General features: G+C 50.2%; 1 protein-coding gene across 9 annotated transcripts in view; it reads left to right on the forward strand.

Moving 5' to 3' along the window:
• Positions 1–26,501, forward strand: part of CACNA1D (calcium voltage-gated channel subunit alpha1 D) — a 292,840-nt gene that overhangs the window by 249,341 nt on the left and 16,998 nt on the right. For 6 of the 9 annotated variants that reach the window (XM_073901366.1, XM_073901370.1, XM_073901364.1 and 3 more), the window contains 10 exons: positions 3,168–3,212; positions 3,614–3,742; positions 6,044–6,109; positions 7,750–7,841; positions 9,004–9,163; positions 9,747–9,874; positions 10,013–10,109; positions 12,410–12,512; positions 13,979–14,080; positions 19,150–19,280. In XM_073901366.1, the coding sequence (XP_073757467.1) occupies positions 3,168–3,212; positions 3,614–3,742; positions 6,044–6,109; positions 7,750–7,841; positions 9,004–9,163; positions 9,747–9,874; positions 10,013–10,109; positions 12,410–12,512; positions 13,979–14,080; positions 19,150–19,280 (1,053 nt within the window). The remainder of the gene's footprint in view (positions 1–3,167; positions 3,213–3,613; positions 3,743–6,043; positions 6,110–7,749; positions 7,842–9,003; positions 9,164–9,746; positions 9,875–10,012; positions 10,110–12,409; positions 12,513–13,978; positions 14,081–19,149; positions 19,281–26,501) is intronic. The other 3 variants (XM_073901372.1, XM_073901367.1, XM_073901371.1) reach the window with 1 other exon arrangement.

Here is a 26,501-nt window from a genome sequence, read left to right on the forward strand (position 1 = left end):
CTGGTTCGCTTCCTGTCTGGAGTGGAAAACCACATCATCTAAGCCTTTCTGGGAAGAGATGGGGATTAATACAGCAAATGCGGACTGGTCTCTTTGGTTGCACTTGGGAAGCTCAGGGATTGTTTGGCTCCTGTAGTTACTGTGGGCTGACCCCAAACCTACATCTCAAGAGCCTGCCTGAGAACCCTGTGCAAAGGGGCTGGAGGGTCATCAGGTGTGCCCCAGGATCTAAGGAGACTTCTGGACCCAGGCACACAGTTTGTCCTCCTCAGGCTGAGGGCCATCTCCCTGTGGGGTTCCCAGCTGAAGACACTGACCCTCAGGGTTGGAAGGAACTGCTGAGGGCCTCCAGCCCAAGCCCGGAGATGGCACTGGAATCCTCTCCACTGAGGACTGACCACACAGCCCTGGTGGCTGTCTTTGGAAAACTACCCAGGGAGTGAACCCTTTCCCAGTCTCAGCCTCTGAGGGCATTCTGTCATTGATCCCAGGATCACACAGGGCATCAGCTCACCCATGTTCCAACCACAGCCTCCAAAGCCTGCTGTGTTTCCAAGCCTCCTCCACCCTCTGTGGGCAAGATGGGGTTACAGTTAACCTGTTTGCATCGTCTGGGTACTGAGCCCTCATCAACTCCAAAAGAACCCACTGCTCAGCTGTAACAGCCTGAGTGGGCTTTTCTAGGGGCTCCCCTCTGTATGGCCCATCCAGACCAAAAGGAATTTGTTGACGTGAGTGACCACCTGAAGATGTGCCCAGCTTTACCCTGGCTTAAGACTGGAGTTTCCTATTCGAGCAGCACCTTAGAATCACCTGGGAGCTTTTAAAACTCCCAAAGCTCTGGCATACCCCAGACCAAGGAGATAAGAATCCTTGGAGTGGGACCTGGGCATCAGATTCTGCAAAAGAGCCAGCCCCAGGCAGTTGGAATGTGCAGCCCAGGATGAGAGCTGGCCTGCCCTTTGCATCTGGCTGGCATCTGTAGTTTGGGCAAAGCCATCTTCAGGGTCCTTCCAATTTGTAAGATATTTTGGCAACTTGCACCATCCCCCAGTGCTGCCAGCAACATCCTCCTCCACGGCAGTGCTCCCTGCCCAGCATGGCACTGAGGGAAGGAGGAGGTGTCACAGGCTGCACTGGGGGTGCACGTGGCTTGGTGTGCTGTTTGTGCTGTCCTTCCTTTCTGCATGTTGTGCTGACATGTCCCTCCACAAATGCTGTCTGGTTCTCCTCTTCATTTTTTTTTTTTTTAAGAATATCCAGGGTTTCAAGTTCACAGTCTAAAATGTGTCATACTTCAAAGGTGTCAGGTGGAAAAGAGATGTGCACTTCAAATGTCAGTTTGGCCACTGACTTAACCACATTACGAGGGAGGGGGCACGGAGAGGTCCATCCAGACTTGGAATGAGATGGGGAGGACAAGCAGAAGGGGCCGGGGCCAGATCGTAGCCAGAGAGTGTCTTCCCTGACCAATAGCCCTCTTATTCTTGCAGGTCTAACACGCAAGTTATGGACATCTCAAAAGTATCACCATAGAGTGCTCTGTTTTAGGCACACCCTGGCCCCCTTGAGCATAGGCAGGCAGAGGCGTGCATGCACACACCCCCACATACTCACACACCCTCCCACTCCAGCTGCACGGGTGAGACCCAAAAGCCTCATGCACACAGCCTTAGGGAGATTGGGAGACAGAACTTTAGAGAACTAATTCCTCCATTTGTTAAATTCATTAAGTTAAAACCATCATCTGTCCCTTTAAGATGTTCTTTGTCTTGGGGTGAGAGAAAAGAAGAGGAAAATAAAAGACAGTGACCGGGGCTTGGACTGTGCCATCAGAGGTCCTTCTGAGCATCCCGGGTGAATCAGGGACCCCTTTGGAACCCTATCAGAACCTGTTAGTCCTGGGTTTGTCCTCACGTTGCTGAATTTCACTTCTGATAGGATGTGCCCCAACTCCCTTATTTTCCATGAATTATATGTTTGGTCTCAGGAGGCAGCTGTTAGGGAGAGTGAGAATTCGGAACGGAGCCCTTACTTTCCCTGTATTCCCAGGGAGGAGAACCACTCAGATTAGTGCTCGCCATCTATGCGTGTGCATACATCCCTTAGCTGTGCGGACACGCCATGCAGTAGGCTCCCTAGAAACCCTGGGGACCACTCAGCAGTTCCAGGTCCCCAAGAACTGGCTCATTCCTCCGTCGGTTACCAGGTAGACCAGCTGCTTCAGTGAAGGGGACCCTCCTAGAGGGAACAGAGAGGCCGTTATTCCTTGTCTCTTGTTCAGCCCTTACTGTTTTGTTAGAGCTTGCTTACAACCTCTTTCCAGTCTCTTCAACACTGAGTATCTAATAAGTGCCAGACTGCATGCTGGGCACTGAGTGAAGCAAGGTCCCTGCCTGAAGGGGAGGCAAGTGCCCAAAGGGTGATGAGCGCTGTGGTTCAGCCCCCTGCGGCCTGAGCTATAGGTGCCCAGCCAGACCCTGGATGAGGTGGAAGTGCAGAAACTCAGGGCAAGCTGGTCCTAAGCTGCTGCTGCCCTAGAGTCCCACGGGGCTGAGCACTGTCTTCTCTGACAGCAGCAGTCAGGGCTGTAGGCTGGGCGCTGAAGGCTTCTGTGGGGAAACCAGCCCCTCTCCACTCACACTAACTTGGTTTGCCCACCTCCTCGTCAGCCCTGCCCAGGTATGTGGCTCAGGAGGTGTGTGGGGTATAGGCAGGTACCACTCTTTTTGCTCCATCTGATAGACTCCTCCTGTTCATCAGGGTTAGGAGTGGCCTGCTGCAGGGCAGTTAGTTCCCTGGACCCACAATCCTGCCTCAGCAAAGAGAACTAGCCTGCCCGTGAGAAGCAGGGTCCCACTCTGCATGTCTGTCTTTGGGAACAACTGAGGTCTTGCAGCCTTCTCTTTTACTGGATGCCTGCCAACCTCAGAGCATCATGTCCTGGGATGTGAATTAGAAAGTAGCGTGTCTGAGCCTATGTCAAAGGCTGCCCACTCTCAAGTCCAGGTTCAGACAGAGCCCCTGGCATTTTCTTAGGGAGGGAACAGCCGTGTTGTCCTAAGACACCAACCAGAAGTTTTTAAAAAGTGGGGAGGGGCCCATCCTTCTGAACCACTGCTTCCCTTCTGTTCATTAATACATTGTCAATCTTTGATTTCTTAAAGCCAACTGAAAGTGAAAATGTCCCTGTCCCAACCGCCACACCCGGGGTAAGATCAGTGACGAGTCCCCCGGGGCTGGGCCTTTTCCTTGACCATGCTGAGTTTCCCACTAGTGTTTCTGTATTCTCCATGGTTGTCCTTCCAAAACAGTGTCTGCGGTGGTTTGCATTCATCATCAGTGTCCAGTACTCTTGACCAGCCCGGCGTTCTCCTCTTAACACACTTGACCACGTGGACATGCATGTGCTGTGTAGACGCAGTTTCCTAAGCCCTGTGTTGTTAGCATGTAACTCTTCCTTTCATATCATGCTTTCCAAGGTGAAAAGGCCCTAGAAATACATCTTCTGTTCTTACCTCTGTCACCTTTGTTTGCATCTGTTGCTGTTTTTCTGAAAATGTTGCATGTTCTACTTTGCATTGGGTTTGACCTCTCCATGATAACCCTTCAGAACTCTGAAGAGAGCAATAGAATCTCCATCACCTTTTTCCGTCTTTTCCGAGTGATGCGGTTGGTGAAGCTTCTCAGCAGGGGGGAAGGCATCCGGACGTTGCTGTGGACTTTTATAAAGTCCTTTCAGGTAAGAGCTGGGCCGGGGGCTTCTCTGTTGCTCTTGGAGATCACATGTGAGCCAGTGAGTGTCCTCTGTCATGGAGGATCCAGACTCCCTTCCACATGGCCACTGTGACCCCCTAGGTCAATAGAGGATGTGGAACATGGAGGCACCTGACCCAGCCGTCCTTGGTGAATCAGACAGGATTCTTGCTCAAAGGAAACAGAAGGCAGTAAGGACCTACAGCTAAGGAGGGGTGTAGTGTTTCTCAGATGGATAGAGATGGGGAGTCTCCAAACCCCTCAGTCCTCTCTGAAATGCCCAGTGGTGGAGAGTGACATCTGAGAGAGGGCAGGTCCCAGCAGACCGCCGATAAAGTGAACAGCTTCTTGCCAGGACAGCTCTTCCTCCTGAGGCTGCCACGGTCCCCTCTGTTGGCTGGTCTAGATATGAATCAGACTGCTCCACCTGAGCCAGCACACCATCCCCAGTCTCTGCATTACCCAGTACCTGTAAGGATCACAGCATTGCGGACATTTGGGCATAAGCCAGGCCTCACTTGTCATCTGTGACTCTCCAGCCTGGTGCAGCCTGAACCAGGACTGACCCAGCTTCTCCTGTACCTTTTAGTACCCCACCCCAGATATTCTAGTCTTCCTGACTGAATTAACTGGGGACGGGGTACAGATTCTTGTTTAAAATATTCGTCTATGTAAGGGAAATGTAGCTATGTATAAACATTAGAAAGTGAATCATGAATCTTTGTGACTATTTTTAATTTGAAATAAACACCTTGACAAGTGAAGCTATCCAAAGACATGTAAAGAAAAAGTTCAAGCTAAGCCCACCACCTCTGAGGTAACTGGTGTTAACATCCCAGGGAGCGTTTTTCTGCTTGGGTAAGATTTTAACACGTAAAGGGAAAGGATGGCTTCTGGGAAAGGGGGTAGATCCAAAAACTCAAAGAAGGGAAATCACAGATCCTGGCAGGGAACCTGAGGTTGTCAGAAGGACTGGGGATACAGCGCTTAGGGAGAGCGAGCAGGGCCTCAAGTGAGCCTTGGTCTCAGAAAGGGGTCAAATCCCAGACATTCATTATTAATTTAAAGTACCAAAGTTTTTGAGTTAACTGCTATAAAAATAGAATAGATTCATGCAATAATGTCATAACTTACTTTTAAAGAAATTATTAAACTTTTTCTTTTTAAAAGTTTGTCCACCATAGATAAATTCATTGCACAAAGTGGTAGTTCACAAAAACTGAGAAACAGTGCCAACAGAATTCTTAAAGATTCAGTAATCTAGGAAGAAAATGTGTATAGGTATGGTGAGGAAAGCCTGGAACTAACCCTGTGGGGCTCTGACCAGCGGTCAGCCATCAGGATGGTGCTATTGCACCGGGCTGGGCAAGCAGTCCCAGATCCAGAGGGGACACACAGCGGGAAGGTTTTTAGCCACTGGCTTTCTGATTTGTGGATAAAAGAGAAAGTAGATGCTGTAACCATGAGTGCTTGGCATTAAGTTCAGCAGTCTGGCTGCTACCCTGGAGGTGTACCATGTGCATGTCACACGACATGTCCTAGAAAAAAATAGTTGAACAGGGATGAGAGGACCAGGGGTCTGACCCCACACATATGTGTCTGTATTTAATATTCTTAAGGAGAGTCCAGGGTTGGCGACCACCCAGCTAGCTCCCTTTCTTTTCCCTGACCCCAACCCTCAACTTGCATTCTTTCAGAAAGTGTGTATTTTAAGAAAGATGTCTTGCTTTCTGCAGCAGCAGGCAGAAAGTGGTTCTTCCCCTTGGCCCCAATAATTTCACTCCCAAGACCTCACCTGAAGCAGACATGGGTGGTTTTGCACAAAGATGTTCCTTTGCAGTGTGATCTACAATAGACCTTGCCCCCACCCCAAACATGCCCACGAAAGAAAGTGGAAACAATCTAAATACCCAGTGTTCTGGAATGGTTTGATCAATTATGATAATCACAAAGGAATCCAATGATGCATATAAACATCATTGTGTGGGTGATATGTCTGCCCTGACACTTTATTTAGGGTCAGGGTATACTGTTAATGGTGGTGGAAAGCATATCCTGCCCATAGATTCTTAACACTAGGTGTGTGCATGGATGGTATACTCAGGACTGAAGTTATTGTGCTGGGCTGGGGTTTAAAAAGTCCTCCTTCACTGTCGATGTCCTTTCAGCATAACCCAGCAAAGAGAAGCATGTGGCCCTGTGTTGGGCCTTCATTCTGTACCTGAGCAGTCACAGTGTGGGGGAGAGGGGAGAGGCGGGCACTGAGCCAACTGCTTCCTTCTTCCAGGCACTGCCCTATGTAGCCCTCCTCATAGCCATGTTGTTCTTCATCTACGCGGTGATTGGCATGCAGGTAAGCACTAGCCACTTTCCCCCTGTGTCCCCTTTGCTGGGTAGCCCCAGATCTGTGGCAAGATGTGCCTTGGCCAGAGGGAGTGGAAAGCCAGGGTCCTGATTTTGCAGGCGAGCGCCTGTGCCGGGGACTGCCAGGCTCAGAAGAGCAGGGAGAGGTTGGGACATGCCAGGGAAGCCTGGGTGTAGTGGTGCGCCTCACCCCCAGGCTGAGTCCTGGGGTCTCAACTGACGGAGAAAACCCACAGTTGGTTTCAGCAACAGGAAATGCCACACTGAGAGAAGCTGTAATTGTTTTGGCTTCTGTACTGATGTTACTAAGAAGATATTTAATGATACCGAAGTCTGTTGATGGCCTGGAAAGTTATGTTTTATCACAACCAGCTAGATTCTTACTTGAAACCACCTGCTCCCAGATGCTGTGGCGGGGGCTGCACTGGGATCATTATTTGGCATGGGTAGCGCCCTTTTAAAAAAGCACGAAACCAGGCCCTTCTGTGACCATGGCTGAGGGGCTGCAGGATTCTTCCCCGCTTCTCTGGGGGTGTGGAAAGGGATTGGGGCTTCATTCACTGCTGAGCTGAGCTGAGCCCTAGCAGGGTAGGCACAGCCTCCAGGAGGAGAGGGAGGTGGAGAGCAGCCTGCTGGACCTCCTGGGGGTCTCTCTGCTACGTGCTCTGCTGTTTTGGATGCTGTCTTTCAGATAAGAGGGGATGCAAGTGTCTAAAGAGGTGGGGTGATTCCAAGGCAAAGGGGTGGCTGCGCTTCCTTATCTGAAGGCATAGAAAAATTTGCAGTTTGATAGGGATCTATTTGGGAGTTGTGAATGACGAGTTGACCTACTTGAGCCCCTGTAATTCAGCGTGGGATGCTTTGTGCCCCAAATGGCCTTTTATGACCTGATGTTCTCCTACAAAACAAGAGCTGTCTTGGAGACCTGCAAGCTGCCCTGCACACACCATCACCAGTTCGCTCAGGAGGCTTTGCCAGGTTCTTCTAAAATGGCCTGCTCTTCTACAAGTCCCGCAGCTAACTTCCCCTTGCCCTTCCAGGAAAGGCCTCTCTCCTCTCTGTGGCTCACCGGCCCCCACGTTTGTCTGTAGCCGGATCTTTTGTCTATGCACACTCAGGGTCTTTTCATTTCCTGGGGCTCCTGGGCCATGTCCCCTCTGCTCCTTTGCAGGCAGTGCTTCCTCTGCCCAGACACCCCACCCTTCTGTTCACCTGACTAGCCTCCACTGTGCCTTCAGTTCTGGGCCTAAATGTCACTCCTCCAGAGGCCTTTCCTGACCCCATCCCCTGGCTGCAGATCCGTTATGTGCTTCCCTGTCTGGCTGGATCAGGCCAGCTCTCTGCAGGAGGGGCTGTCTGTCTGGTTGCCTGGTAGGAACTCTCTGAGGTGAGGAGGCTCCTGGCTTCGGCACTGGGCTCCCAGCAGTTAGCACGGTGCCCGCCCCATGTTTGCTGAGTGAATGAAGTGCCAAGCACTACAAGAGAGCCCTACTAGGTGTTGATCAATCTTGTGTTCGAAATTCACATGTGGAATATGTTTCGTGGAGGGTGTTTTGCTTTTTGGTTTTTTGGTGTGTTTTTTTTTTTTTTAAACAAAATCTTTATTTCCCTAATAATTTCTCCACCCAGATGTTTGGGAAGGTTGCTATGAGAGATAACAACCAGATCAACAGGAACAACAATTTCCAGACCTTTCCCCAGGCGGTGCTGCTGCTCTTCAGGTGACTGCGTCCCACGAGGGCACATCTCTCCCTGGCTCTGGGCTCCAGGGTGACCCAGGACACGTGCTCTGTGTCCCCTCCTGGTTGATGGTGGTGGCTTGTTGTATTTGTTTTGTATCCTTGAACCAAAGACCTTACCATTTCAGTCAGAGGAATTTCGCTGGACTGTGGAAACTGCTATGGTCATTTAGACTGGCCAGCTTACGGGTTATCCCTTTGGAAGCTAGTAGGTCTACTAAAGCCACCAGGAAAATGGTAGGATACACACTTATGCATGGGAGCGTGCACTTGAACACACCCAGGAACATGGAAATATAGCAAGAACAGAAAGGGCCTTTGCACAGCCAACAGGGAACATCCAAGATGCACAATTTCAGATTTTATAGGATTGTTTTTAACCCCAGTTAACTAGCTTTGTAAACAAGTTGCCTTGAAGTGAGAGAACTTTCTAGAAATTATACAGGTAATTTCTAATGATTCTCGTGATTGAATAGCGAGTTACTTAGAATTTGGTAGTTTTCAGTTCTTTGCTTTCAACAAAATTGAATGGGGATCTAATCAAATTGTCAGGTATTAGGTCATTAAAAATAATTATTTTAAGATTGTAACATTTAAATAAGAGAAGACACAAAAACATCCATTTATACAGAAAGAATTGATGTGCTTGTATCAAATGATTGTTTTAAATCAAAGGGAGCTATAGCAGGGCCTCCACTTAGAGAAGTTGCATTTGAAAATAAGTAGGAATTTCAGTTTAGGAATTTTCACTCTTTCGAACTGGCTTTTCCCCTAAATCACTTAGGTTTTTTTCTAATTACAAATTTTGTTTTAAAAAAAATTTCTTAAAAATGTCGTGAAGGGACGCCTGGGTGGCTCAGTTGTTAAGCGTCTGCCTTCTGCTCGGGTCATGATCCCAGGGTCCTGGGATCGAGTCCCACATCGGGCTCCTTGCTCAGTGAGGAGCCTGCTTCTCCCTCTCGCTCTGCTGCTCCCCCTGCTTGTGCTCTCTCTCTCTCTCTCTCTCTCTCTGACAAATAAATAAATAAAAACTTAAAAAAAAATAAAATAAAATAAAAAAAATAAAAAAATAAAAATGTCGTGAAGGTCTAAGCTTCAAATTGCTCCTTCATCTACTAAAGCCCTTTTTCTTAATCTCAACAAGGTGTGCCACGGGTGAAGCCTGGCAGGAGATCATGCTGGCCTGCCTCCCAGGGAAGCTCTGTGACCCCGAGTCGGACTATAACCCTGGGGAGGAGTACACGTGTGGGAGCAACTTCGCCATTGTTTATTTCATCAGTTTTTACATGCTCTGCGCATTTCTGGTGGGTGATCATGACAGCTCTCTTTCTCGACTGGTGGATGCTTGTGTGGCATTTGGGATTCAGACCACGGATGTTGCCCCATCGAATGACTGTGGGGTATTGTATGTTGATGAGCACTCTAGACTTCATCTGGCAGTTGGGGGTTTTTCTTCAACAGGTGTATGTTACTAGCACCTTCGTTGTGAGCAGGGGTTTGAGGCTCCCTAACAGGCTTGGGACAGTCACCACCCCAGCGTCTTAGGGCTGCTGGTGTCTTTATCCAAGTTCCAAAGCCACCGCACGTAGCAGTGTCTCAACAGTGTGAGGTATTTGGTGGCCACAAAATTATAAAACTGCAGTGGGCGTCGACAAGGCCAGATGACACAGCCCCTGCTTTCCCCTGGGACTATACCAAAGCCATTGTGGAAAGCTGGAAGCCTGCCTTTTTCTTCAACATTCTCCAGAAAGAAAGTTTTTATGGCCTCAGAGAAGTGGGTTTCAAATGTTTCACGACTCTTATAATTAATTAGGAGGCCCTTACTAGGGTCTAAGCCCATCCATTCCACTGAAGATGAAGCAGCTTTGCTCTGATGTGCTTTTTCAGATCATCAACCTGTTTGTGGCTGTTATCATGGACAACTTTGATTATCTGACCCGGGACTGGTCTATTCTGGGGCCTCACCATTTAGATGAATTCAAAAGAATATGGTCAGAATATGACCCTGAGGCGAAGTAAGTTGAAAAGGCTTCCATGTGACTTGTGTGGGCTGTTTCTGGAGTGTTGGCTGTGATTTTTGTAGAAGGTGGGATGGACCGAAAGCTCAGGCCAGCCAGTGCTTCCCTGGACCTCATGCTGTTCTTTGTCTCCAGAGGAAGGATAAAACACCTCGATGTGGTCACTCTGCTCCGCCGCATCCAGCCTCCCCTGGGTTTTGGGAAACTATGCCCACACAGAGTAGCCTGTAAGGTAAGTGTCCTGTTGGTGTGTCTGATGGCCTCTCTGCAGGGACTCTCTGCTTCATTCAACACACACTAAGTGACATTCTGCCGAGCCTTCCATCAGGTGCACTGGAGATGCAGAGATGAATCATATGTGGTTCCTGTCCTGAGGTGCTATCAGATTTGTAACTCGTAGGATACCCTGTCAGCCAATAGTAAGAATAGGAAGGGGATCGTGTCATTTGTCACTGGGTGGATGAAGGGGAAGGTGACATTTGCATCAGGTCCAGAAGGCCAGAAGCGGGAGGGCATTGCAGAAAGGGAACACAGCTCAGATGCGGAGGTCGGAGAATTACCATCATGTTGGCACATGGGGAGCCACTGATATGGCTGGAGCATAAGGGAAAGTGGCAGAGGACTATGGGCACAAGCTGAGCGCAACTCCAAGGAGCCCTCTGTGCCAGGCTGAGTCCCACAAAAGAAGCATCAGTAGAGTTTCCTGGTGGGAAGTTGCCCCTTGGCAATGGGGGAGTAAACAGGAGACCACCCAGAGAGCTGTTGGAGTCACCCAGAGTGAGGGTGGTGGAGGTGGGAACAGAGGAGGGCAGGGCTGGAAGGTCTGCTTAGGAAGTAGGCTGGAGAAGACGTGGTGCCCTAGCTATTTCCTAGCTTGAGTGACCGTGGACATGATGGCACACCCCTCTACCACCAGAGTGTCTGTCCCCATGAGCCATACATCAGCAGTGGCCTCTTGGGGTTGGGTCCAGATCTCCCATCCCACCCCACCCCACTTCTGTAGTTTTCACCCCAGACCATGCTCTCTGTGAGCTCCAGCTGAGATTTGTTCTTCTTCCATAGAGCTCTCAGGGAACCACCTTGAGTCATCGTAGCAACAGAAAATAATTCCCCTTTCTGAAGGAGACATGCAAGATTTGCTTACTGCAACTGCCCCTAGAAATCCAGCCAGCCACACAACAGCTGGTCACCTCTTCCCCTGGGTCCGAGGCAATTTTGGGTTCAGGGGTTTTACCCAGCGTTGCTGGGCCAGCTCTAGACAGAACCCAAAGTAACAGAGTGGAGTCTATAACGTATTGCGGAGAAATTTCAAAGAAATCTTTGGAGACAAACTCATTGTTCTCTGCCCTGAAAGTCCAGAAAACCCTATTGGCAGGTCCTTGGGTCTTTGCCCGCTTCATTGCTTCTCTGTAGCCTGGACTCTGGATGAAGGTACAGAGAATAAGCCACAGAAGTGGACTTTTTTTCATAAATTTCTTTTCTGCTTTCCAAGAACGAGATGGGTTCCAGCTTATGGCTGTTGTTTTGTGTTTACGTTTCCAGACCCTTTTATATAAAGGATCTAAGTATCCTTGAGGCACAATGTGGTCCATTTTGCTGATTCAGGAACTTGCCAGGGAAAGTGAATGGACATGCAGCCTCTCCTGGCTACCTGTGCTGGGTTTGGAGACAGGCATGGTTGGTAATAGGACTAGAAATTTAGGTGGGATGAGTCATGCAAACGTGAGATTCCAGTCCCTTAATAGGGAAGAGAAAAAGCATTAAAAATCTCTTGGGATGCCTTGCCATCCCAAAATAAGAAATTTGGAACCATTAACAATTACAAATACCACTTACTTAGCTCTGATCACATGCCAGGCATCCCCTGAAATTTTAGCGTCCATGATCCACCTTAATCCCAGCTGAGTGTGCCATCTGTATTGGAGGTAACCAGGGCCCAGCGAGGGTATCACTCCCTCAAGCCCATTCCTCAGCTCCCAGTGCTAGTGTTCGAGGGACCAGAAGGGAGAAGAGAAGCGTTAAGTGGGGGTCCTGCTCTGAAAGACCAGACAGAGCAACCGTGTGGACTTAAAGGGGGTCCCACCGTGGGCATGATGGTCCCACCGGGGCAGGGTTCCCTAAAGGACACTCCTTAGGAGTAGTGAGGACCCAAGCTCCAGTCCCTGTGCCTGGCTTGTTGTACCTGGTGTATTATCTCATCCTTAACAACAGCTTTAAGGATGTGCCCAGAAGGGAGGCCTGACCCTGAGATGTGGGGAGGGACAGAAGAGCGCTTGAACAGTCACGTCTTAAAACAGGTGAGGTTAAAAACAAGCAAAGCACACCATCCGCGTGCCAGCATATGTGTTTCACGACTAAAGCCTTGATCTGTGTCAGCTCCGAGTACCCCCAGGTGCTAGGTGCTCCCTAAGGAGTTGTGGAATTGAACTGTTGACTAGAAGGAGGCAAGGGATAAACAGAATCAACACCAAGAAGTAACATGGCCGTCATCCATCATTCGTCTTCTATTGCGAAACTTCTTTCTGTTTACAGAGACTAGTGGCCATGAACATGCCTCTCAACAGTGATGGGACGGTCATGTTTAATGCAACCCTGTTTGCTTTGGTTCGAACGGCTCTTAAAATCAAGACGGAAGGTGAGCATCCCTGCGACAGGACGGGGTACAAGAGGGGAGGGATGCCACATCCCACGTTGCGTTTTCCCATCCGGGCCTTTTCTTGTCAAAGGGGAGGCTGTGGGGAAGGGGCAGTGAGTGCTGGGCCCAGCTGCCTGTCCCTGCCTGCCTTTATGCTTCACTTTGTCCCAGAAGGTTTTGTGGTGACCCCTGCCACTGCTTGCTTACAGAGCAGGAGAGATTAGGCGGGGGAAGGAGGGCTGGGGCAGAGACAGGACCATCACAAGTGTGCTCACTCCAGCTGTCCCTTTCTACTGTGTGACCTTCAGAGAGGGATTTCATGGTGCTGAGCTGTAGCTTCTTTCTCTGTTGAAAAGGAATAAGTATGCCTACATCCCAAGGAGTCCCAAGGCTGAGATGAGAGGATGTCTACAGGAGCCCCTCTGCCAGGCGGGCACAAAGCCAAAGCCGGCACTTGGGGACTATTAGCAGTCACATCTTCCCCGCTGAGATCAAACACTCAGCCCTGGAAGGTGGCCACTGGGGTTGGCTCAGTGATGCCATGAGAGTGGGACAGAAAGCAGATTGCAGCAGGTTGAGGAGTGACAGGAGGTGGGAAAGTGGAGGCCGTGAAGGAGCCAACTCTTGGCACACTCCGTGGACGAGAGGGAGGAGGGGCCGGCAGGGCACAGCTGCGGTCTGCAGACGGCTGTCTGCCAGTAGCCCCGGAGCTCTAGGTGAACCTCTGCCCAAAGCCAGTCTCTCCAAGCTCCCAGTGCCCCTGGCAGTGTGCTCACCCATACCTGGCCCGGCCAGCACGCCTGGGCGGGGCAGAAGGCAGGGTGGTCTTGGGGACTGACAGGTTAGCTGAGGAGACAGGCTTCAGCCCATATAATAAAAGACCAGGCTTTTGTGGTGCTGACGAGTACATGAAGTAGGAATTGAGAGAATTTCTCATTTGGGTGAAATGGAGGCAGTGTTTGGAACAGGCAGTGGAGGAATAGAAGGCATTCTAGCTGGGAGCAGTGGGAAGGGGTGCGTCTTGGCTGTGGGAGGGTAGGATGGGATCAGGCTGCATAGGCCTGGAATTCCAGAATAAAACACGGTTCCTACCGTGGGGTGACTGCCCAGTGGAAGGCTCGCCTACTCTTTGCCTGCGACCCCTCCACTGGAGAGCCAAGGGGGAGGGGAGCCCCGTTCTGTCTGAGGTCTCTGCTCCGGGCCAGGCTGGGAGGGAAGCAGCCCTGGTGGGAACAGACAGGAGAGCTGGCTAGGAGAAGCAAGGCTCCTTATAGATTTGGGATACTAGACCTTTGTCTGATAGGTCATTTGCAAATATCTTCTCCCATTCTGTCGGTTGTCTTTCGGTTTTGTTGACTGTTTGCTGTGCAAAAGCTTTGTATCTTGATGAAGTCCCAATAGTTCATTTTTGCCCAAAAAAAAAAGAGAAGCAAGGCTCGTTTTCCCCTCTTGCTTTTTGAATTTAGGGAACCTGGAACAAGCTAATGAAGAACTCCGAGCTGTGATCAAGAAAATCTGGAAGAAAACCAGCATGAAACTGCTTGACCAAGTTGTCCCTCCAGCTGGTGGTCAGTGCAATCTATTTCCTAAGTGGTTCTTGGCTAATGCATTGGTTTCAGTGCAAGGATCTCCAGCAAGCCCCAGAGGGGGTTTGCAGAATGCTTTATGTATCTGCTAGAACATTCGGGCCCACAGCTAAAGAAGGCTCTTCGGCCTCTTGGTGTAATTATTTGGGGTAACAGGAGGACCATTCCAGACAAAGGAGAGGCTTCAGTGGGAAGGAGACCCAAGACCCAGATGGCTGGGGCAGGGGTTTTCTGGTCAGTGGAAGAATTACCATGGGAGAACAAGCTTTCTGTCTCAAACCAGAGTCTGTATTTTTTCAACCAAAATGAAATACTTAAAGTTAGTTTCCATTTATCCTTCAACGTGTTGTTGAAAATGTCTCAGAAAAAATAGATAGCTTTCAGAAAATGGCATTTTTGAAATGTTTTTCTCAGGACTGAGTTTATCATCATAATTACCGAAAATGTCCCTTTAACTGGAGTTTAGAGTCAGAACTAACAGGCATGCTTATTTCCTTTTGTTATTTGTCATAAAATAACAGACTAAACTTTTTCAGATGTATATATGTATATATGATGCACATATATATAATATATATACTGTTTTTCCATTTTTGTTTAAGTACACCGGACTTAGATGTTAAGGTGGTTGTTTTGTGACTATTTTATTTTCACGTTTTAAAGGTGCAGGATCCGTTCACTCCGTGCCACGACCCCAGTATTCTAGCCGCCCCTAGCCCCGGGCACATTGTGAGCATTCGGTGTGTTTTGTAACCAACCACACTTTTCTAGCATCACCGCTCCTGCAACTTTCGAGATTGGTCGGGCTCAGGGCTGGAAGCCGACTCCGGGACCCGGGGCCAGGACCATGGCCAAGGCCTCTCCCTCTGAGAAGGTGACAGTCTCTGGCTCTTGGGAGGCAGAGAGAGAGAGAGAGCGAGCAGCATGGAGGCTAGGTCTGCTCCTCCGCATGAAGCCAGAGCAGTGTGAGCTTTTGTCGCTGGAGGGAGCCACCCCTAGCTGGCGCAGCCACCTGCTCAAAGCCGGGGGAGATGGTCCCAAAGAAATGATAAAGGGAAAGCATGCACGCACACACACACCCCCACCACACCCCCCCTGCCCAAAACCAAAGAACAGAAAACTGTCAGCTCCCACCTGGAGCACCCGGGCCCTCCACAGGAGAACTGATGCTGCACATTTAAAACAACTCTTCGGTTTCGTTCTTTTCCTTGCAGCTGCGCACCCAGTGCTCGCATGGCTTAGAGAAATTGCTTTTTAAGATTGTTGTAACAATGTGCTTGAGCTTTTTCTGCAGCCTCCATTCCTTTCAAGTCTCAGTCTTTCAGAATATTCTGAAGCAATTCTGTTTTAGGGTGGTGGCATGGAATCAGGGTTATCTCTTGGCAGCCGTATTCCCCTACACTGTTTCTCAAATCCAGATGCGTGCTTCAGAATAGCGGCTGCGTGCGTCCCGGTAAACCCTGCCCCCTCCATCTCCCCCCAGGGCCGGCCCACCCTGCCCCAGCACCCCTCTGCTGACTGGCCGCCTTCTTCACAAACCAGTCTCACCCCAACATCTTGGGGAGCATAGTCGCATTACTGTGAAGCTTGCTTTCTTTTAATTAGACCAAGAACAAAAGGTCCAGAGTTTGGCTCACCATGCTAGTGCCCTTAAAACAGATCAAATTTTAGCTCTGCTAGACTGCTAGTGAAAGCCAAATACCCTTCCGCTTTCTCGGCCCGGTAGCTGGGCCTGGCCTTTTTCTCTGTAGTTCTTAGAGAAGATTGGGGTTTAGGATGGCAGGTGTCCATCTATTCCAAAATGGCAGCAGGAGCAGGTGAAACCCGAGAAGGCAGCAGGCCTTAGGAGGTGGCATGCCGCACTGTTTGAGTGTGTCCCTAGGAGGGTGGTCCTCCAGGCCGAACCCCCAGTCCTCCTGCGCTGGAGAGGCTCGTGGCAGGCAGGGACTCTGAGGCATCTGCAAACACACTCTGTAGGAGGTGCATGCAGGGCAGGATTTTACTGCCTGCATTCCACCAGTTCTCTCTGTTGCTTCTTTTCTCTTCCAGTAGACCAGTGGTTCCCAGCCTCGCCCACATTGTGGTGCACTTGGAAAATGGGCCTCTGGGCCAGCAGATGGCTAGCTCCCAGGGCCGAGGGCCTCAGTGTCCTGCAGGCCGTACCCTGGCCAGAGTGGCAGACTCCACCAGGCCAGCTGCTCCCCGTGTCTGGGACTGGCCCATGTGGGGCATCTGGGAGCCCCTCACAGGCCTGGTGACAGTGGGGCAGGGGTCCATCTTGGGAGGCTTTGTAGCTCAGGGTGATGTGTGGTGCTCCCCCCTGCCCAGGTTATCACAAGCTTCTGAGAAGGAGGCGGCCCCAGGAGCCAGCCCCAGAGGAGCACTGGGGAACTGTCCTTCTGCACCGTGGCAGTGCAGGGGCCTGTGGCCTCGGGCATAGCCTGCTGTCCTCTCCACCACCTGTGCTCAGTCGTCCCCTTGCCCATCTCCGAATCTTGCTCATGTCCTCTGCTCTACTCTTCAGTCCTCCACCGTGTCATGGCTCTTCCCCCTTTCTGTAGGAGTCCCCTATTCTCCCAGGGGCTGTCCTTTCTTTGGGCCTCACTCAACCTGGATCTTTGGCTCCTTTGCCCTGAAGAGCTCAAAAACCTGACCCCATCTCTTTCTCTCCAGGGCTGAGCCCGGACAGCCTCACTGCAATCATTCCTTCTGTCCCTTCCTTTTCTAACCAACTCTAGCTTTGATTTTTCCTGTTCTTGAGAGCTTGTCCTCAGCCCAGCCTCAATTAGCTTAGCATCTCAGTGGAGAAGACCAAGTGGTGGCCTGCCTCCACTCTGGAGTGGCCACTCAGGCAGAACCACAGTCAGCCCTCTGCACTGAACACCCTGCTTCCCCCAGTTCTGGGCCAAAGAGAGCCAAGACCCTCCCGCGGGAGCCTCCTGGGCCCCTCCAGGCCAGCACCATCTGGGCTGAAGGGAGAAAAGAATCAGGCCTGCATTTACGGGAAACATCCCAGTGTGGAACGGGGTGGGTCTTCGGTAAACCTAGTGTTTTTTTTCTGGGAACTCACAGAGAAGACTTGATACCCTGGACTGCAGGGGATAGCTGTGGCACAGAAGGCAGAGGCCCCCTGGGGCCCCCAGGGTTGTCAACTTTGAGCCCACCTCCTGCATGCAGCTCAGTAGAGAGACTTGTACTCTGGGGGAAGCAGCCCCAAAGAAGTAGGTGGTCTGCATGGCCAGAGCTGGGCAGTCCCTGAGTGGGCAGTGTGGAGGAAGAGGAGAGCCCACGCTTGGGAGGCCTACTGCCCTGGCCTCACATCCCAACTTGACTGGCCAGGGCAGGTCATTCAACCCTGCTCTACCTGTTGAGGGGAAAGCCATTCCACCATCTCAGAGCTGTTGTGAAGAGGCCATGACACCCACATGGAGCTCCTCTGGGAACATGGATGCCCAAGAATAGAGGTAGCTGGAAGGTATACCAGATGTACCCTGGGCAAAATTGGGAGCAGCTTGAGAGCAAAGTAGGGGTGAAGTGTCAAGACATAAATGGTCTGTCCACCTCTCACCTCCCTGCCCATGGGCAGTGCATCATTAGGCTATTTGGACCAGCCTGAGACAGATGCAGGACATAGTTTCACATGCTACCCAAAGCCTTCATCCCTTTGGTGGCCCCTACACCACTTCAGGCTTCTCAGCTGGGGTTTGTGAGGAACGCAGTGCACTTCTCAAGGCCAGCTGCCCCAAGGCATCTTCTTACTCAGTAACACTGAGTGGCTCCTGACAGTGAAGGTTGGAGAGGTGCATACAGCAGCCCAGCAGTATCTAGATGGAGACACTTCCCACACGGGCACTGAATGAACCCCATTGGGGTTCATTCAGTGAATGTAGAGGGTCCCAGTGGCCCCCAACCTGTCATGTTCCACCATCCATTTCAGTGGATGGCACCGTCAGCAGGCTGCCGGCTCACTATCATCCAGCCCAGGCACTTCGGACCATCCTAGCATGGGGCCGGGTGCTTCTAGGCCTCCTCTCGGATCATGCTCACAAGCACCTTTAAGAGGTGTAGCCCCATTTATAGATGAGAACACAAGCCCCTTGCCCCAGATCACCATGCAGCTCTTGCAAGGGCAGCCTGGGTACAAGCTCAGCTGTCCCAAAGCCTGAGGGCCAGCAGCCCTTCCTTCTCCCAGCCTCTACAACTCCTGGGGCCCTAAGCTTCTTGCCCAGGGGCCACTGCAGATCTGGGGGCGAGCACTCCAGGGAGAGCAGGGCTGGTGGAGGCCCCTGGGCAAACACATCGTGGTTTACCATGAGACAGCCAGAGCCTCTATTCTGCCTCATGCATCACCTTTAAAATGCTCAGCGGAGTTCCAGTGCCCCAGCGGTACATGCTGGAGTTGTTCCGAACAAAGCAGAAATAAGCTCAACTTCGAGGTTAGTTGGAGCTGTCGCTTGCAGTGCCCAAAATAAGCAGTTCTGGATTACAAACAGAGAAATGGCATATGGAGGCTATTGGAACAGAATCACGGGGGCACGTGAAAATCTGGGTTTGCAGCCACTTTCCTGAACCTTCCTCCTCTTCCGAGCTTGTCTGTCACTTTCTGAGGTCTCTGTCTTTATCTCAAAGCATCAGGATTTGGATGGTTAATTGCCTTGGTGTTCATGGTAATTACACGTGCAAATCTCTATGCACAGGGGTGAAAATAGGACCCAGAAAGTCTTTTTTTTTTGTTTCGTAATTTTTATTTTCAGTAAATAACCAAGACAGCACTCCATAGTATTACTAATACGCTGCTCTAATAAACTCATGACAAACATATCGTTTTCTGCAATTTTGAGTATCAGTTCATGGGACTGACTCTAATTTTGAGCCTTAACTGCTTTGCAAAACCTTGCTTTTTGCTAGATTTAGTCTCCCAGGTCCTCAGCCCAGAGCTCAATGCCCTGGGCGCTATCCCGCCCCGCCCCCGCCCTGGCCCCCAGCGAGAGTTGAGGCTCCTGGTGCAAATGTGCTGATTCGGGAGAGCTCTGTCTGGTCTCTCCGTTTAGATGATGAGGTAACCGTGGGGAAGTTCTATGCCACTTTCCTGATACAGGACTACTTTAGGAAATTCAAGAAACGGAAAGAACAAGGCCTGGTGGGAAAATACCCTGCGAAGAACACCACCATTGCCCTACAGGTGAATTGTCCTTTTGTTTTCTTCTCTTTTCACTAACCATTTTACAAGCTTATTTGAAATACTAGAGAGCTGGCTATTCATGGTTGAGCGGTGCCACAAGGATTTTGTTTAAACTGAGATACCGCACACCCCCCAAAATGCGGACTAGCCATTTCTGGGCTATGAGGTAAGTGCCCCCCTCTCTTGCTTTGTCTGTTGTGCCCGCACCTGCTGTGGCCCGGGGGGCAGGGCCCCCAGGACAGCGGCAGAGGTATAGCACTGGCAGGCCCCGGGGGGCCAGCGCTGGCCTGGTACCCTGTCTCCTCCCATCTTCTCCAAAGACAGCGTCCTTAGGCAGGCACCCACCTCCCCCCTGTCCCGGGCTCGGGCCCTAGCTGCCCAGGAAACAGCTTTCCATCTGAACGCAAGTGCTTTGTTTTGTTTCTGTTTGTTTCTTACCCCACTGCTTGTTGGTTTTCGGTCCATTTCAGTAACATCCATCACCTCCTGGTGTGTGTGTGCGTGCAGATGGGTGTGTGTGTGCACACGTGTGTCACAGTGTGTCTGTCTTCCGTGTGTGTTTCCTGACAGCCGTGAGGCTTGCTGTGCAAACGCTGCTCTGTGCCCAGGCCAGCCTCTGGGCCCTCCCCCTGTGCCAGCCCCAGCCCGCCCCAGGCTCCTGGAGTGTGGGCGCGGCTTACAGGAACCTCTGGTTCCAGCCAGGGTCCATGCATTCAAGGATGTAGAACCCTAGGTAAGCCCAGATCTCTGGCATGGGAAGCAGGTGTGTGGAGGAAGGGGTCACTGTGAAGCTTGCAGGAGGAGGGGCCACGAAGGGAAGTTTGTGAGCAAGCACTGGCAACAAAGAAAGCAGGGTGAAGAGGGAATGAGATGTTAAGAACTGGCAAAAGGGAACTGCAGAGGTTGGCAAGCTGCAGAAACACCTGTCCAAACTAACCAGAGCCCCATTATCTCTGCTACCCACATGCCTGAAGTCCGTCACGAGTAAGATAGTTTTTTCCCTATTCATTTGTTTACTTTAAAATGACTTTTATGTCCCTCTTACCATCATGAGTCTTACATTGGGTCATGTAGGGTATTAGCAGGGTTCAGTGTGGAATAGGCCCTTCACTTTTTTCTGGAGAGAAATGCCCAGTGTTGTTTTGTGTTCCAAGTGATGGTGCAGTGAAGGGAGGGCTTGTCTGTGAGCTTGCTGCGAGAGAGGACATGAACGTGAATGGCCACAAGTGAGGGCAAGTGGGTGCATATGCAGATGGTGGGGTAGTAGATGTCCTTCATGAGGACACCTCTGCTCTGCCCAGACAGCTGCAGAGCCGGGGGAAGCAAAGATGCTCAATCCAGCTGAAGACGATTTCCGATCTTTATTTCCCTGATCACCTGTCCTAAAGGTGGCTCAGTGAACCACAGGCTCAGTCCAGTAGCCCATTGCTGTCTTAGGTTGTGGAATTTGTGAGTAAAACTTTCCCCTCTGGCCCCTCCAGTCTGCAAAAGGGACAGCCCTCCTCCCAACCACCATTCACAAGTAGCCTTGGAAAGATGAAAGCAAACTGAAAAGATGTGTTTGCAAATCTGAACAAGTCTGTGGTCCATAGGCTCTTGGGGGCAGCGTGGCCAAGTTGGGTGCAAGGAGAAGGTGTGATGAATGTGCTTCAGAAGGCACTTCCCTAAAGTGGTCCTGGGCCTGGAGGACTAGACTGGCTGGATTTGGGAGTGTCACGGTCCCCTCCCCCTGCAGGGAACTGCCTGCTATTCTGGGATTCTAGGTGGTGGGGTCCATAACACTTGATGACTTTTCTTGAGGAGGAAACATACTCTCTCATGGATGGCTATGTCATAACTTCCAGTAACCAAGTTAGCTCTGTGTTAAGAGACCCTTCTGTTTTTTGGGGAAGGCGTGCATGATGACCACATGAGTAGAGTTCTCCCTTCCCTGAATCCCCAAGACTTCCCAGTCACATGGCTTCAGTTCCTGCTCTAGTGGCTAGATATAGTGTTTCGATGTTTTAAAACCTGAAAAACAACACATGGCTAAATAATTATCACATTTCATGGATGGGCTTCCCTGAGTCTTTTAAGTTGCAGTTTCAAATGGTGCTAAAGCTACGTTTATAAGTCATGGGGTAAAAGACCAACACGTTGCATTACAATAATGTTTTTCTCCTAAACATTTTTCATTTTGTTGTTTGTAGAAAGAGTTTCATTTCCTTGGTGAAATTAAACATTTCCTGTTAGAGGATGATACCAGTGCATCTTTACCCGGTTCTGTTGGGAGTTGAGGCTATGACTATAGTTTATGTTGAGTACACAGCCTAGAAGATTAAGTTGTGTTCATAATCTTGACTGATAAATTCTGAAAGTGTATTGGATTCTGAAGCAAACATTAAAAATACAAAATTCTGGTCTCCTTGAAGGATAATTCTAATTACATTTTTGGCCTCCTCTGTTCTAGAAGTGGCTTTAAATGTGATTTGTTGCTCTACATGTAATGAGCACGAGGAGGCGCTTCCTTTCTGTGTGATGAAATACTCTGTGATGACACAGCAGTTAGGGACACGGGGTCGAATGGCAGTGGCACCCACAGTGTCACTAGGACAAGTACACGGATGCGCAAGGAAGCCCCCAGATGTGGGCACAGCCTGCTGAGAAGTGGGATGAGTGGCTTCCTCCCACGCCGGGGGATGGCTTGCTCATGGGAGGTCGAGTGTGAGCGCAGAAGTACGACGTAGGCATGTGCGTGCTTGTGCTGCGTAGAGTGCAGTCTGTCTGAGCGGGATCAGAACTGGTCCGCGTTCTCTGCTCCCTGTGGAATGGTTCTCAAGGGCACACAGATGCACTCGGGTTTCCAGCCCTGGGGGCTCCATCTGGTCTCCCTCTCTTCAGACCCACTGCCGTGTCCCTTTTTACATGGAGGGGATCCTTGTGTCGGGAGGAGCTCGGCACCCGGTGTCCTCTGGCCTCTGCGGTCTGAATGAGTGTGCAGTTTCCATCTATCCATCCATCTTCATTAAAGCCAGCCTTCTCTCCAGCCTTCTCCAGAGGGTTGGAGAGAAGCTGCATCAGGCTGCCTTTTTGTTTTCCTCACCTTCCGCCCCCCCATGTGCCATATCCACTTCAGTTTGACTCCACATTTGCTCTCCCCTCCATTACTGCTACATCTAGTGACCTGCGAGTTTCTGCCAAGAGCAAGTCAATAAAGGAACACAGCTCTGCAGCCTTGAAAATGCTCAGTCCCCTTCCCATCAAACAGCAGTGCCCCATCAGACCTTGCAGATGCAAGATGCAGACATGAATTAGTCCAGTGTCTCATGGATAAAGGGGGGATAAAAAGATCCCAAAATGGGAAAAGTTTTGTTCATTTCTTTCAACATTCAAGGATTCCCTTTATGCCAAAGATACTCTGGTAAAATCCGAGGAGACTCTATCCCCCAGTTGTCCCAGATGGGAGTCTGATTATCTTTAATGACAGGAAGACTTTAGAGGGATAGTCTTTTTCTCACCTGGTCAGAGGTTGGGTTTAAGGAGGAAAGCATTCTTTCCAGCTGGTAAAGAGTTAGGTGGTTAGGTTTTCTGTGAAAGCCTGCACCCCAGCCAACAGATGGTGATGTAGGTGCTCGAGTGGAAGGGTGGTGGTATAAAGAATCCAGCGACTCTTAGTCCCGGATGTGCCCTGATGCGGCCACCATGGGGAGGCCCAGGGCAGAAGGAGAGGAAGACTCGCTCCACAGACATTTAGTCTGTGGAGTAGCGGACACCTGTTACTTAGTTACCTTAGTTTAAAAAGTAGCAAGATATTTTTCTTTTTTAAAAGCATGAGTCCATTTAAAGCCATAAAAAAGGCTTTTTCTTTTCTTTTTTAATCTAAGAAGAGAACAGATGCTAACAGATGAGATTTCACTGGCTGATTCATTTGTTTCAGATGCTTGAACGGATGCTTTAGAATTTTCTGCCTGAGCTACAGCACCAAGCTCGTTAGTCGGAAGGCGTTTGTGGCTAAGGCCTTGAAAGGGAAAAGTCTCAAGTGGGCTTATTTCTACTGAAACAGCATTTCGGGAGAAATGCAGGAAAAAGCAAACCCAAGGCCCCAGGGAGACCCCTTCCAAGCAAAGCACTCCTCCAGAAGGCGGAAGCAGGGTGTGGCTCATCTGCAGAGCCATGGCCTCCTGTCGCGGACGCTGCTCCCGGTGGTTCTTTTTCATGGAAGGGAACGTGCAAAAAGGCTTAACAGTTTTCCCTTCCAAGCAGAGACTCAGAGAAAGGGAAAGAGAGAGAGAGAGCAAAGGAAGGGGGCAGCCGCCCCACAGAGAAATGAAATGAACACAACTTCCTGACGCTGGCCAGTAAAAAAAATACCATAATAAAAAGATGAAGCAGACCTGCCTAAGGTGGGCAGCTGACTTCGTTCCAAAGTCCTGCATCCCTAGTTTGCCCGAACTCCCAAAGACTGGCAGGCCCCTCGGCAGTGAGCTGACAGAGTTTCTTTTATATGCCAGTCTGCCATGACCTCCTGACCCTCCGGCCCCCACTCTCTGCAGTGACCCAGTTGAGAATGCAGTGGCAAGTGGGCAGGCCAGGAAGCTCAGACACACCATTTAAACTAACACATACACCTGCATGCCAAAACCAGTCCAGGTAACACCTCAGGTTCCATTTTAACGTGTCCACGGGAAATACCACCACACCCAAACCTCATCCAACATTGTCCGTCTTTAATTCGTGCTCAAAGCCAGTCTGGGGATGCCTCTTTGGAAGCAGTGTGGTCTAGTTTCAAGGACACTGGGAGTCAGGGAACCTGGGTTCTAGTCCCAGCTCCAGCATTCACTTGCTGCGTGACCTTGGGCAAGACACTTAACCTCTCTGTGCCTCAGTTTCCCCCATCTGTAAAATGGGGGCAATAATGTCGACCTACCTCACAGGGCTGTTGTGAGGAATAGCTAAGTGATTGTAAAGCACTTTGAACGTATAATTGCTTATTATTAAGACTACAACAATAATAATATCATATGCCTGTTTACTACCGGAACTTTAAGAAATTCTTGTTTTTCTTTGATCTCTGTTCTGTTCTGTACCGTAGTTATCCACCGAGAAAAAGAATTCTACCCCTTTTAAGGAGATCTGGGAAATGTATAAAGATGTACACAGGGGTACCTCTGCAGGTTGTGTTTTCACATCTTACAAATTGTAGATGTTTGCCCAAGAAGTTGCTTCACAAGGGAGTCTGAGATTCTCAGTGGTTGAGGAGCCTGTCCATCCAGTCCTGAGCCCAAGATAGCCAGAGGAGCCAACTAGAGTTTTAAGATCAATATTCAAAAGTAACTGTAGTGTGAAAACGTGGTTTCTGAAGTGTTTAGAGAAGTGTTTACAAGCCCCTTTGGCCTGCCCTCGTCGGTGCAGACTGGAGGCTTTGCGCGTGTGGGCATGTGTGCGCATGCGTGCGTGCATGCATGAGGGGGCAGGCGGAATGCAGTGGAGACAGCCAGCAAGCATGTGGGGAGGCCCTGTTCCTGCCTGGGCTCATTCAAGAGCAGGCCAGGTGGGAAAGTGGTATCCACCATGGGGAAGAACAGCATTAGTGGAAGTCCTGCAGGCCCATCCAGGGCACAGGTGGCAGGGTCCCTCCCAGCCCTGAGGTCTATTCCAGTGATGTTTTTTCTACTGTGCCCTTTGGCCCCAGGGGCTCTTGTTACCAGTGATCTGGCCTGTCTGCACTGAAGTGGATTCCCTGGCCTCACTTATGGAAACAGGCCCGGCCCCTGATTCTCCTCCCAGTGTGGAGACTGCTGTAAGTCTAGGAGCCCATGGTGGGTTTTATGGATTCTCACAGCAGAGTCCCTGGGGCCCAAGAGCAGGTCTGACTTCACACAGCACCCAGGGCAGTGGTGTGCAGGGTGGTGTTGAAAGCTGGCCAGCACACTCTGGTGTGGCCACACCCTTGTGAAGATGAAGCCTCTCTGTACATGCTACTTTAACAGCTGGGGCCCCCTTGCTGACATCCAGTCCCTCTCCAGATCTCTCTGCGATCCAGCAACTAAAAGGCTAATGCCTGGTGTAGCAGGGGCCTCTGGAATCCTGCTCTGGTCTGAAGGCCCACTCTGCCCTGATCAGGTAATGCCTGGGATGCACCACTTATTAAGAGTTTGGTGTATCCTCCCTGCAAAGGAGACTGGTCAGCCCCATGGGCACAGGTGTGGAGCTAATTCACCATCAGATGAATGATCCCTCTGTTTCTGACCTACCCCAATGTCAAGTTTCTTAAACAATGAAGCGCTGTATGTGCTTGCCTCTGTCTCAGAGGGCCGGGGTGACCAGCTGACTTCTAGATGGAGTCTCCACAGGGTAAAGTCTCAGCAGAACAGCCCCAAGCAATGGGCACGGCAGGTGTTTCCATATGCCTTCCTGCAGTCCTCCCATATAAGGAAAAACTGGAAAATGGTGAACTTTCTGGATGGAATTAGGGAATGGTTTCAATGAAACGAGAGACTCTCGCCCCGCAGGGGCCTGGCTGTGTTGCTGAGTGACGGTGCTAGCCATGGCTGCTAGCCAAGGGCAGTTTATGGAAACAGTCAGAAGTCATGAGGTCTGCCTCTGACTTCAACTCAAAAGGGAAACAAAGCTTCCCAAAAACTTGGCGTATGGTCAGACTGCAGACACCTCTGTCCTTTCTCTTAAAACCTTGCCAGAAGAGTGTAGCTTTGAGTGTGGAAAAGTTGTAAGAGACAACTCAAGTTTATTACCTGAGAATCTTCACAGACTCAGCAAACTTGGTACCCAACACCAGACTCCATGGTGCTAGACTCTTACGCTCCTGTATGGAAGACACGCTGTAGGCCGGTATCCATCGTAGGGAAATAGATGTAAGGTTGGACACCAGGCTCTTCATAATTACACATTGTCCTTACAGTGTGGTGTGACCCAACCTAAATTCACAGGATTGTTGGGTACTGGATTCTCTACTTTTTCTGAAAGGCAGGAGATCTTTTTCCTCTGACAATAATAATGATTATTTTCAAAAGTCTTCAAGAAGATACAGAATTACTGAAAAGAAGTTAAGGCGGGTTATATTATGTAGTAGCAAAAGGTCTTAATTATTGTGGTGTGTTATTGAGTAATACCAACCTAATGACTTCATTAGCCCTAACGTGTCAGTTTTCCATGGGAAAGAACTTGCTAACACCTACTAACAGTTCCAAGGTTGGGTAGATACCTGTGTAAATTCATTCTCCT

The sequence above is a fragment of the Callorhinus ursinus genome, unplaced genomic scaffold, assembly GCF_003265705.2.
Source record: "Callorhinus ursinus isolate GAN/ISIS: 27379988/994484 unplaced genomic scaffold, GSC_fseal_2.0 scaffold15, whole genome shotgun sequence".
NCBI lineage: Eukaryota > Metazoa > Chordata > Mammalia > Carnivora > Otariidae > Callorhinus > Callorhinus ursinus.